At 43.5% G+C, this 13,875-nt stretch overlaps 2 protein-coding genes across 5 annotated transcripts in view; both read right to left on the minus strand.

Moving 5' to 3' along the window:
* The window catches only part of LOC124150822 (nitric oxide synthase, brain-like), a 257,074-nt gene that overhangs the window by 66,162 nt on the left and 177,037 nt on the right, over positions 1 to 13,875 (minus strand). Inside the window, exon 1 of one of the 4 annotated variants that reach the window (XM_046522903.2) lies at positions 7,986 to 8,199. The exons of 2 other annotated variants lie outside the window; for them this stretch is intronic. The gene's annotated coding sequence lies outside the window, so the exon portion shown is untranslated. Of the gene's footprint in view, positions 1 to 151; positions 182 to 7,985; positions 8,200 to 13,875 lie in introns of those variants that run through there. One more of the 4 variants, XM_046522904.2, reaches the window with a different exon arrangement.
* LOC125382954 (agglutinin-like protein 3) lies at positions 4,028 to 5,974 on the minus strand. Its single transcript, XM_048401333.1, has one exon. The coding sequence runs from the start codon at positions 5,972 to 5,974 to the stop codon at positions 4,028 to 4,030; it is 1,947 nt and encodes a 648-aa protein (XP_048257290.1).

A 13,875-nucleotide genomic window follows, 5' to 3' on the forward strand; every position in this document is an offset into this window, starting at 1 on the left:
TACCTATTGGTACTGTGGGAACAGTCACTGTATATGGGCCATCAAATTAGCTTATTAAATACCCCGATAAAGTGTAATTATACATATATATGTAACATAGCCAATGTGAATCAAAACATCGTTAAGAGGAAATGAAATATACTACACTTACTGTAAGTGTCATCCGACTCTCCTCGTCTCTGCTATTTATGTAATTGTTGGGTATGATTCGGTTCGCGTCAATCACACGATGGCAACGATAGTTCATCACTACACATGAATCAATCAATACCTGATTGATTTTTAAAACTAAAACAATATCGATGTGGTGTCTTGAACATATACGTTGCAGTTCTTGAACCTAGGCGACCGAACCGGGCGTCACTAGACGATAATACCAGTCTAAAACCAAGCATTTATCAAAATAGTGTCGTGTTCGGGAAATGCTTAAGTGTGGAAAATGGACACTTGCGTAAATAAAAGTAATTTGTCAATGTTTTAAGTATCAAAAATGAGAATTTCCGATGTTGGGTGTTCCCGTGTCTAACTCTCGGCAAGACCGTATTGCTGTCGCGTACTCATTCATGTACTAACACACATGCTAGAGTTAGTGACAGCACTCGTACAATGTTACAGTACTTACTGGCTAGAAATGACAGGATATAGATACACTGAAATTATGAAAATAATGCGTCAACAAATTAATGTCAGTACAAACCCCTGAAATTAATGCGCCCGGAAATTAATGCGCGAGCCCTTGAGTTTACGTGTGCCGCATACTTAACCGTTCCCGCTTGACCTGTGGCCTGAAGGAAATGACCTATACGACATATTCAAATGAGACAGGTCAGGTCATTTGACGATGGTTGTTAAGGCTCCAAGTGTTGTCACAGTACTCGTAGTCATATATGATTGATATAGTGTTCTATGTCATACATATGTAGGTTGTTATATTCAAATAAAATGTATGACGTTCTCTATCATTCATATGATATCCAATATCATACATGCAGTGTTTTATATCACGGCAGATCTCGTACATTTAAAGTGAGTTGGGTAAATAGCCACTTTGAATATAATTTTAATTTATTGATGACGTATTGGTAAATGTAGTAGCACAACACAAAGTGATGCTGATCTGAGACGCATACCAAACACACACACACACACGCGCAGAACCCCCCCCCCCCCCCCCACACACACACACACACACATACATACATACATACATACATACATACATACATACATACATACATACATACATACATACATACATACATACAAACACACACACACAAACACAAACACACGCTCACATTAATACAACCCAGTCATCGTGTATAGTGTATTGTTAAGTAAGTTAATAATAAAAATATTTTCGAAGTGATGAAAATCGAGGTTAACTTAAGAAGCTCATCGTGACACATAGTCGCCCTCGGATAGGTTAAAACAATAGAACTGGAATGCGGGTATGTGCACACTGGAAGTAAAACATCATCTTGCCTAAGACAGACGCGGGTTTTTGTCACTCTGTGACACTGAACAGCAACACCAAATACTGAAGTAACAGTATACAGTTTAAACACTATTCTATAGATCCATCCTCTGTGGTACTGGAGTTACATGCGACAGGCGGTGAGTTCCTCATAAATCTTCTCCAACATCCTTCTACTGATACTCATCCCATCGATGACCTCCACAGACATCACAGGGCATGACGTTACTGGACTGTCGCGAGCTGGACGGGGTGTCAGTGTTCTATCTCCGGTGCACAGCTAGAATCAGGACCATTCTAGTTAGAGGAAACAAGCAGAACTAGCCATTGTAACTGATGAAAGGACATCGGTTACAGTGCCTTCGTTTTGCTAATCATCCGTGAAGATCCGGGTAGAATAGGTCTTCATAAACCCATGCTTGCCGTGATGATCCGGGTAGAATAGGTCTTCGGCAACCCATGCTTGCCGTAGACGGCGCCTATGCTTGTTGTCAGAGGCGACTAACGGGATCGTGTGATCAGGCTCTCTGACTTGGTTGATGGAAGTCACCATATCCCAATTGTGTGGATCGATGTCAATCACTGGATTGTCTGGTCCGGACTCGATTATTTACAAACTGTATCACATAGCTGGAATATTGCTGAGTGCGGCGGTTAACAACAAACAAACAAATAATTTTGTTTATCTAGATTGTCAATAAATTAAATGAGTGAGTGAGTTAAACAGTATATCAGCCTAGTTGTGCCAATTTTATCAGCTTCATGTGGAGGAAAGACAGAAGTGATGCAGGTCTCAGACAATGACCACTATGGGGAAACCCAGGGGCGCGGGTTTGGTTCTGATCGACCATTGAACCAGCACATAACACCAGTTGAACTCTATTCACGGCAGGGACATAACTCTTCACATTGCCACGTGGATATACTACAGTCGTACGTGGTGTTACTTTGTTAAGACACAATAGGGGTTCGAACCAACGATCATAGGTTTCTAGTCTGCCCGACACGCTTCAGTATTGAGGACTTGGCCACCCATGCCTCGCAAGGCCTGGCCACCGGGTTCAGTGACAATAGCATCTACAGCGAGTTGTTACATTTAGGATAATTGTCACAAAGCAGTCAAAGCAAGTAGAAATTTGACGCTGCTTTGACAAGTATTGCAGTTATATCACGGCGTTATAGAAACAAGATCGGGGCCACAGGCATTCCTTGTACGCTAAATTCCAATCCATGTAGGTGCGGTCGGGTAGCCTAGTGGTTATAGAGTCCGCTCATCGCGCCGAAGACCCGGGTTCAATTCCCGACATTGGTACAATGTGTGAAGCCCATTTCTGGTGTCCCCCCGCCGTGATATTGCTGAAATATTGGTAAAATCGTCGTAAAACCATGCTCACTCAATCACTTACTCCAATCCATTTTCTTCTGCTAACCTTGGAGCTTTGTCTCCATTTTAGCACGTTGGTTAAACCACAAGCGTTGCAACGTTGTGGAAAAACACTGTCCTTGAATTACTTAACACGGGCAGCGGATCCTGCAAATTAAAGGGCAGCGACTTGTAGCGCCTCAGACACCTGACCGCTACTATCAATAGGTAAACCTAGTTGTTGTAATGGAATCTGAATAGCAACTGACAGCACACATGACATGGGTTATGAAGACAATATTGAACTAGAGAGAGTGAGTTGGGTTTAACGCCGATTTTAACAGCATTTCATTTATATCACGGCGTGTCAGCTTAATGTGGGAGGAAAGCACGAAGTGATGCAGGTCCCAGACGTTTACCACTTCAGTGAAACCCACGAGCACGAGAATGGTGCTGACAAAGCTAGAAACATAATCGTGGTGAACCGTGATTCGAACCCACAATCAACGGTTTCTGGCGTGCCCAAGGGACGCAACTCTGCACAGCGACTCGCTGACGACTGGGCCAGCCGTGCCCCATTATTAAACTAGAGAATTCTGTGTTGTGTTACAGACGTAATTGCGCTGAAGTAGTCGCATCAGTTTTAGATGTAGTGATAAAAATCGGATGTTATGAACACGCGACAGCTGCGGTTCAGTCGGTGGTTTAGTGTAGATGCGCGTGACAGCTATTATTGTGATGTTAGTTTACTGGTGTTGATTGTATATGTAGAGGACGACAAACGTTTAGTGTACGAAATAAAGTTATCTTATATAAAAAATGTATATTTTCAAAGTATATAATAAAATCCAACTGGAGCTCAGACAGGGATTAATTTCCTAGACCTGAAGCAATCTGGACTTGACAACTCTTTCCAGACTTGAGTTAGATTCGTTTTAATTTATTCTCTACTGTAGATGTGCACTTGGCAGATGTAACTGTGTTGATGATGTAGTGGTTATGGTTGTAGCAGTAGTTTGTTTGTCTGTTGTTTAACGCCGCACTCAGCAATATTCCAGCTATTTGACGATGGTCTTGACCAGACAATCCTGTGATTGACATCATGAGCATCGATCTACGCAATTGAGATAGGGTGACGTGCATTAGCCAAGTCAGTGAGCCTGACCACCCGATCCCGTTTACCGCCTCTAACGACAAGCATGGTTGTAGAAGTGGAGGTACACGTGGAGGTGTAATTGTGATGGTGGTTGTAGCAGTAGAGGTGTAATTGTGATGGTGGTTGTAGCAGTGGAGGTGTGATGGTTGTAGCAGTGGAGGTACACGTGGAGGTGTAATTGTGTTGATGGTTGTAGCAGTGGGGGTGTAATTGTGATGGTGGTTGTAGCAGTGGAGGTACACGTGGAGGTGTAATTGTGATGGTGGTTGTAGCAGTGGAGGTGTGATGGTTGTAGCAGTGGAGGTGTAATTGTGATGGTGGTTGTAGCAGTGGAGGTACACGTGGAGGTGTAATTGTGACGGTGGTTGTAGCAGTTGAGTTGTGATGGTTGTAGCAGTGGAGGTGTAATTGTGATGTGGTTGTAGCAGTGGGGGTGTAATTGTGATGGTGGTTGTAGCAGTGGAGGTGTGATGGTTGTAGCAGTGGAGGTACACGTGGGGGTGTAATTGTGATGTGGTTGTAGCAGTGGGGGTGTAATTGTGATTGTGGTTGTAGCAGTGGAGGTACACGTGGAGGTGTAATTGTGATGGTGATTGTAGCAGTGGAGGTACACATGGAGGAGTAATTGTGATGGTGGTTGTAGCAGTGGAGGTACACATGGAGGTGTAACTGTGATGGTGGTTGTAGCAGTGGAGGTACACATGGAGGTGTAATTGTGATGGTGGTTGTAGCAGTGGAGGTACACATGGAGGTGTAATTGTGATGGTGGTTGTAGCAGTGGAGGTACACATGGAGGTGTAATTGTGATGGTGGTTGTAGCAGTGGAGGTACACATGGAGGTGTAACTGTGATGGTGGTTGTAGCAGTGGAGGTGTAACTGTGATGGTGGTTGTAGCAGTAGAGGTGTAATTGTGATGGTGGTTGTAGCAGTAGAGGTGTAATTGTGATGGTGGTTGTAGCAGTAGAGGTGTAACTGTGATGGTGGTTGTAGCAGTAGAGGTGTAATTGTGATGGTGGTTGTAGCAGTGGAGGTACACATGGAGGTGTAATTGTGATGGTGGTTGTAGCAGTGGAGGTACACATGGAGGAGTAATTGTGATGGTGGTTGTAGCAGTGGAGGTACACATGGAGGTGTAACTGTGATGGTGGTTGTAGCAGTGGAGGTACACATGGAGGTGTAATTGTGATGGTGGTTGTAGCAGTGGAGGTACACATGGAGGTGTAATTGTGATGGTGGTTGTAGCAGTGGAGGTACACATGGAGGTGTAATTGTGATGGTGGTTGTAGCAGTGGAGGTACACATGGAGGTGTAACTGTGATGGTGGTTGTAGCAGTGGAGGTGTAACTGTGATGGTGGTTGTAGCAGTAGAGGTGTAATTGTGATGGTGGTTGTAGCAGTGGAGGTACACATGGAGGTGTAATTGTGATGGTGGTTGTAGCAGTGGAGGTACACATGGAGGTGTAACTGTGATGGTGGTTGTAGCAGTGGGGGTGTAATTGTGATTGTGGTTGTAGCAGTGGAGGTACACGTGGAGGTGTAACTGTGATGTGGTTGTAGCAGTGGGGGTGTAATTGTGATTGTGGTTGTAGCAGTGGAGGTACACATGGAGGTGTAATTGTGATGGTGGTTGTAGCAGTGGAGGTACACATGGAGGTGTAATTGTGATGGTGGTTGTAGCAGTGGAGGTACACATGGAGGTGTAACTGTGATGGTGGTTGTAGCAGTGGAGGTACACATGGAGGTGTAATTGTGATGGTGGTTGTAGCAGTGGAGGTACACATGGAGGTGTAATTGTGATGGTGGTTGTAGCAGTGGAGGTACACATGGAGGTGTAATTGTGATGGTGGTTGTAGCAGTGGAGGTACACATGGAGGTGTAACTGTGATGGTGGTTGTAGCAGTGGAGGTGTAACTGTGATGGTGGTTGTAGCAGTAGAGGTGTAATTGTGATGGTGGTTGTAGCAGTGGAGGTACACATGGAGGTGTAATTGTGATGGTGGTTGTAGCAGTGGAGGTACACATGGAGGTGTAACTGTGATGGTGGTTGTAGCAGTGGAGGTGTAACTGTGGTGGTGGTTGTAGCAGTGGAGGTGTAATTGTGATGGTGGTTGTAGCAGTGGAGGTACACATGGAGGTGTAATTGTCATGGTGGTTGTAGCAGTGGAGGTGAAATTGTGATGTAGTGGTTGTGGTTGTAGCAGTAGAGACGAATTGTGATGTAGTTGTAGCAGTAGAGGTGTAATTGTGAGGGTGGTTGTAGCAGTGGAGGGTAGACGTGAAGTTGTAATTGTGTTGATGGTGTGGTACCCGGATATTTGTTGCAGTTCATATAGCATTGCAGTTAGCATCAAGTAGCTCTGTATAACTTGGACCAAGAGAAAACTAGGCCAATATTTATAAAACAAACATTGTAAAGCGACAGAATGTTTACGGCTACGGGCTCTACACCACCATCCGCCACTCGAAAGGTCAAGGTTAATCAATGTATGGTATATACAAAAGTAGGAATAGGAGACGGAAGCCAAATTACTCTATCAGCACAACATCACCGTGTTAAACATCACATCGTATTTGTAATGATAGTTGTAACCCTGGCAAGGACAAGACATAATCTCAAAAATATTTTTGATATTTGTTTTAATGTAAGAGCATACAAGATGATATCATATCCCATCTATCTGCAATGAATGTAAATATACAAATCAATCAGATTAATCAGTCTAAAAAATGTGCAGAAAAACATTCCCTTGGGCGTAAATGGTAAAATAGTGATAAACTGGAACACTGAAAATCAATAACTAAAGTAGTCACTGTGGCTTAAGCGTTTGGTCCTCAAAGACCCCAGTTCCATTCTCAATTGGTACAAATTGTGAAGCTCCTTCTTGTTTTACTAAACGCTGAGATATAGACAAATTGTGTGTGTGTGTGTGTGTGTGTGTGTGTGTGTGTGTGTGTCTGTGTGTGTCTGTGTGTGTGTCTGTGTGTGTCTGTGTGTGTGTGTGTGTGTGTGTGTGTGTGTGTGTGTGTGTGTGTGTGTGTGTGTGCTAGAGACACACATCTTTACCACTGTTACACTCCATTTAATAATAACTGTTCTCTATCTAGAACCTATCATTAGTTGTGTCGCTTGTAGCTTGGATCAAATCAACGACACTGTCAAACCACTACCACTACATCTTTTACTCAAAGACCCCTTAGCAATGGAGCTTCGGTTCTTTGGAAGAGTTTACCTGTCAACCTGAGACTCAACTTCCCTGGACTCTTTCAAGTGCTACCTGAAGACCTTTCTGTTCTGGAAATACTACTGTCTGCAATCTAATTGCAACAGCTTTTTCTGTATAGTTGTACATATCTATGTATTTTGTAGTACTTTCAGCATACACATAGTGTGTGGAATATTATTAGTATGTACAGATTTAAATAAAAAATGTAGCAAAGAGGGTTTGGGTGCTCCTGGCACAGTCAGGCTGGTTAGGCTCGTCAACAGCTCAGGGCTCTTGCCCCCTCTACACGTAGCCCAGACAGCGAATGGGACTTCTCCCAGGAAGCGCTGCCTAGTCGAACCCACCCAGAACTTTTCGGAGAATGTGAAGATTCCCCAACACTGCAGCCTTCTGCACTACCCAGATTGTCAGAAGGGCTGTACTCCTGGCAACAAACCCGGGTACTCTCCCGATGTCAGTCAACAGATTGGGAAGTACCAAACCTAAGGCACCGAGAACAATGGGGAGTCAGACAACTTGGTACTTGGGATGCAAGCGTGACATTTCGAAAGCGAGGTCTGCATATTTCCCATGTTTCTCCTGTATTATTATGTTATATTCTTTTTTTTCTTTTTTTTAAACATCCTTTTAGAACATAAGGAGAGGATTTGAAATTTAGCACGGTACAAATACATTTTGTATTATTGTTATCAGAATAATTATTCATAAAACACATTATACTGTATACATTCTTTAAGAACATTAGCGAGAACATAACAGACCTACCTCGGCTGCAACTCACGTAAACAATACATTCTGTCTGAGTAGGTTTTTCATAAGTATTACAGCGTTTCCTGCGTCGGAGTTGAGATCGGCTTCTGACTTAACAAGGCCTACTCATTAAGCGTTTGCTTCGTACATCCACGCACTATATCTTAACGCGGAGTTTCTTTACTCAGTGACATTCATACGCCACGCCCCTCCCCTGCTGTGCACACTCAGCATGTTGTCTTTTGCTATTGTATTTATGTCTCCCATTAAAATAGACCCAAGAATAACCCTCCGCGAGACAATGTCAACCCGCGTGTGTCACCGTTCCCACCGATCCGGGCACCCGAAGAGCTTCAGCCAATCAGATGTCAATATACCACATGTATCAGCTCTAATTCCAATAACTATATCGACGTTGTATGAATATTTGATGAATTTACTCACTGCAGTTCGATGTTATTTAACCCAATAGTTCGATCAATCATGGACACTTAGTGTTGCATTATTAGATTATGGTCAATACAAAGACGAGATGTTTAATCTGCTAAATTGCAAGGCTGAAACTTGTGCGTGTGTAATCAAAATCCTTAGTATCAAATCGAAAAACAAGCCTATTAAAGGCTATCTGGTGGTGTTGATGTGCTGTGATACGTTAGCTGTCACGACCTCCCAGATATGCAAATATGTGAAGGTCACAAAATGAGTGGTTCAGTTGACTTATTACTACTTAATCACTGCGATAATAATAGTTGCGCACTTGACAAAAAGGAAGTTTGACACGCGTCCTTGTTACTACCCGGATGTAGCGGTATGACCTCTCTCAAAGGCTGAGGATTGATTTCTGTTGCCGAGATTTAATCATGTTTACGTACATTACGAAACAACATTTCATTCAACAAGTAGTATTTTGAGATTGTTCTGATAACGTGATGACGCACTTGAAGGAAAATGCATTGGACGTGTTATAAATTGAATTATTTTCGAAACGTTCAATATTGCGATGTCGGATAAAAAATTATTCTTGAGTGAGTGAGTGAGTGAGTGAGTGAGTGAGTGAGTGAGTGAGTGAGTGAGTGAGTGAGTGAGTGAGTGAGTGAGTGAGTGAGTGAGTGAGTGAGTGAGTGAGTGAGTGAGTGAGTGAGTGAGTGAGTGAGTGAGTGAGTGAGTGAGTGAGTGAGTGAGTGAGTGAGTGAGTGAGTGAGTGAGTGAGTGAGTGAGTGAGTGAGTGAGTGAGTGAGTGAGTGAGTGAGTATGGTTTTACGCATGTTACGCAATATTCCAGCAATATCACTTTTGGGGACACCAGAAATGGGCTTCACACATTGTGCATTATGGAGAATCGAACCCGGGTCTTGGGCGTGATGAGCGAACGCTTTTACCACTTGGCTATCCCATCGCCCCTAGTATTCTTTAAGTGACCCTCCCCTAAACATAGATTGGAAGAAGTGACATCCTCAAAGAGATTGTCAGAAGCGAAAAACAAACAAATCACAGTAACATTACAAACAGCGCAACATGAGTTCTAAAGCAACCGCAACGCCTACACTCCTTGCAAGGAAGTTCTGTTAATGGAACGATGGTTCTTGTACTTCATCTCCTCTAGATCTGACCCATAAGTGATGGTTTTGTTTGTTTCTTTGTATGTTTAATGTTTAACTCAGCACTCAGCACCCAACAATATTCCAGTAATATGACTGTGGTCTGTAAATGATAGAGTCTGTCTAGACTATCCAATGATCGATATTGTGAGCAACTATCCACGCTGTTGCTAGGGACCTATTCCATCCCGGAATCGCCACGGGTGTGCACCATATGCTTTCTTTGTTTGTTTGTTGTTTTGCGCCGCACTCAGCAATATTCCAGGTATATGACGGCAGTCTGTTAAACATTCGAGTGTGGACCAGACAATCCAGTGATTGACATCATGAGCATCGATCTACGCAATTGGGAAATGATGACACGTATCAGCCAAGTCAGAGAGTCTGACCACCCAATCCCGTTACTCGCCTTGTACAAGCATATTGTACACTCATATCCAGTTTAATCCCATATGGTATACGCACCTCTTATTGGTCGTTTTATTGTTTGCTCAAAACAGACATAATGATTTAAATGGAGAGCAGAGTTATTTTCCTTGACGTTAAAATTGGCAAAATGTGTATCTTATTAAACAATATTGACAAGCCTGTCACACACTGATCATGACAATACATTGCAATGTTGCCCTAAACATGTTTATTGTGATATCATCTTATATCACTTTAATTTCCAAAGTGAGTGAATTTGGTTTAAAGGTTAGAGTATCATGCTCCACGGTGGCACCCGTCACAAACACATGCAAAGGCAAGTTAATGGTTCAGCTGAAAAACATGGTAACATACGGTACAAGTCAAAATAGGGAATTGCATCGGACATCATTTTCGTCATCCACATGTCCACCGTAAAAATTTGAAAACTTTACGAAGACCTTGCATGTTGTTACCCTAATCAAACCTTTGAGCAAGAGGCGTGTGACGTACGGCATTCGGTTAAAATGTATGGGAAATGCCTGTGTGTCATGATGAGAAAATTCTAAACTCGACATTAAAAGCAGGGTTACAATCATCGATTACCTGGGGTATTCTTGAAAATGTGTCTTATTGAGTGGGTGAGAGTTAGTTCTAGCGATGTGAGGTGAGGTGAGGTGAGGTGAGGTGAGGTGAGGTGAGGTGAGGTGAAATTGGGTTTAACGTCGCGTCCAAGATTATTGCACTTATATAGCGACGTGCATGTACGTGTATGTGTGTGTGTGGCTGCTTGTACTAGTCCGGACTGATGCCGATTTATAGTGCTAGCTCACTGAGATACTATGCCACAGTTTAACATGAATACCCCACTCAGATACAGTATACTGACTCCGAGCCGACCAGTCCTTGTTTTAGCCCCTTAATGCCGAGCGCCAGACAGGGTAACAACAAGTACAATCTTTTAAAGTCTTTTTGTATGACGCGGCCCGGGATCGAACCCTGGACCTTTACGCTCTCCGGGCGGACGCTCTACCACAAGACCACGGAGGCGGTCTCTAGCGATGTATTCAAACTATACCTGGCGGGAGAGTCACATGACGCTCTTTGAAATCTTCGTAGAAAGATCATGTTTGAATGTACCTCAAAAGTTGTATATTGTAAACACAAAAAGTGAGTGAGTGAGTGAGTTGGGTTGAACGCCGCTTTTGACAGTTTTCCAGTTATATCACGGCGTGTCAGCTTAATGTGGGAGGAAAGCCCGAAGTGATGCAGGTCCCAGACGTTTACCACTTTGGTGAAACCAACGTGCCTGGGTATGGTGCTGACAAACCTAAAAACATAATCGGGGCGAACAGGGATTCGAACCAACAATCATAGGTTTCTGGCGTGCCCAGGGGACGCAACTCTGCACAAAAATACTGACTCCTAGCCGACCAGTCCTTGTTTTAGCTACTATATTCCAAGCACCAGATGTACCATCTTTTAACAAGTACCATCTTTTAACGTCATCTTGGTATGACGCGGCCGGGGATCGAACCCCGGTTCTTCTGCTCTCTGGCGGACGCTCTACCGCTAGACCACGGAGGCGGGTGTCTTCAGCCGAGAAATGTTTTCAAAACGTTTGCAATGTTTTGGTCAAATCAAGTTTTCAAGTGTGTACTTTCTTTTGCCCGGGAGTTTACAGGAACGAATACTTGAGGGACTCCCAACAGATCGGGTACAATCGGGCACAATCGAGCACAATCGGGCACATCGACTAGACATGTGTTTGGCCAATGTTTAACCCAAGAGGACGGCAAGACCCTGGAGGAACAATCCACGAGGCCGTCCTGTGTTCCCGTGTGAGTGTGCGCGGAGCCGTGGAATGAGCAGTCATACAAGTTTAACCAGATTTACACCTCTGTCACGGAGCGAGAGGAATCAATTAGGAGATACAAGGAGTTAATCAGGGTCTATGACACACATGCATTATTAATGAATGTTTGACAACCTTAGGTGCAAGGTCAAGACGAAACCATTCGTGGAGATAACGAAATTTGGCGTAGTCTTTGCACCACGACTACAAAAACATGTTTCTCAGCAGCATCTTACTTTTAAAATGGGCAGAACACCAGGTTTGTCGTCTCCTCAGTAAATAACCATGACGTATTTAGGCAAGGAAAGATAACTCCTAAAAAAAATCTTTGTGTAGAGTTGTCTTTCCTTGCAAATGGAATTTTAAAGCCCAAACCAAACAATATAAATCGCCATGAAGAAAACAAAACATCGTACTCATAGCAGGAATAAAAAAACAAGTTATAATAAGATTAATGGTAAGAAATAAGAAACATCATAAGAATAAAAAAAATGTGTTGGACTGTTTATGGCAAGAAAGGACAAAACACGTAACGAAATACCATGATCATATAACATACACGAGTCTTCCTATCATAGTGTTATTCGTGGTGTTGTATCTACATGCTACAAATATTAACTCCATGGTTATAAGGGCGATCGGGTAGCCAAGTGGTTTAAGCGTTCGCTCGTCACGCCGAAGACCCGGGTTCGATTTCCGACATGGGTACAATGAGTGAAGCCCATTTGTAGTGTTCCCCGCCGCGATATTGCTGGAATATTGCTGAAAGCGGTGTAAAACCATACTCACTCACTCACTCACGATGATTATGACAGTTACATCTCCTAAAATTAGCAACCTGAATAAGCTACAGACAATCGAGTGGGGGCACGGGTGGCCTAGTCGTCTAAGGCGCCGCGATTCGCTGTGCAGAGTTGCGTCCATTGTACACGGCAGAAACCTATGATTGTGGATTCGAACCCAGGTTCACCCCAATTTTGTTTCTAGGTTTGTCAGCACCATACCCGTGCTCGTGGGTTTCACCGAATTGGTAAACGTCTGTGACCTACATCACTTCGGGCTTTCCTCCCACATTAAGCTGACACGCCGTGATATAACTGGAATACGGTTAAACCCAACACACTCACTCACTCGCAAACATTCGACGTCTCTCTTCAATACCAATAAAAAGATAAAGTGTTCACAAGAACCACGAGATGTGAAGTCACATAAATGTCAAGGCAAGTTATGCGTTTGAAAGTTGAATAAAACATAAACATAACTTTTAGCTTAATGGTTGCAACATAATAAAAGGTGCCTTTGTTTATGTTTTGTATATTTGTATATGGCCACGATATGAGGTTGGCAACAACATAAGTGTGCTTTAACGACCCGTGAAGATTCCGGGTTAGAATTGGTCTTCAGCAGCCCATGTTTGTCGTAAAAGGCGACTAACGGGATCGGGTGGTCAGGCTCGCTGATTTGGTTGATGCATGTCATCGTATCCCAATTACGTAGATCGATGCTCATGATGTCAATCATTGGATTGTCTGGTCTAGACTCAATTATTCACAGACCGCCGTTAAACAACAAGCAAACAAACAACATACTTTAACGATATTACACCAATGGGTCCTAAAAGTCGGCGTCACGAAAAAAAACGAACCTGGTATTATGCAGACTGACATGCGCTAACAACGGAGCTACCTCACCTATAAAGTCCATCGTTACCAATCGTCGTATGTTGGTGAGTGGTAATCAAACCCGGGACTTCGGCTAGTCCAGCGAACGCTTTAACCACTGTGCGAGCCCGCCGACAGCATGACCAATTTGAGATTCCTCGAAGTATCATTGAACCAATACCAAACTCCCACATGTCAACACTTCCTTACTTAGGCTTACGAATCGCCTCCGTGGTCTAGTGGTAGAGCGTCCGCCGGAGAGCGGAAGGTCGGGGTTCGATCCCTGGCCGCGTCACACCAAAATACGTTAACGGATGGTACTTGTCGTAACCCTGCCTGGTGCTCGGCATTAAGGGGCTAAAACAAGGACTGGTCGGTTCAGA

The sequence above is a fragment of the Haliotis rufescens genome, unplaced genomic scaffold (assembly GCF_023055435.1).
Source record: "Haliotis rufescens isolate VD_foot unplaced genomic scaffold, xgHalRufe1.0.p SCAF_21, whole genome shotgun sequence".
Taxonomy (NCBI): Eukaryota; Metazoa; Mollusca; class Gastropoda; order Lepetellida; family Haliotidae; genus Haliotis; species Haliotis rufescens.

Coding starts and splice junctions, on each gene's coding strand:
- LOC125382954 (XM_048401333.1), bottom strand. CDS start 5,974: ATGTGTACCTCCACTGCTACAACCACCATCACAATTACACCTCTACTG.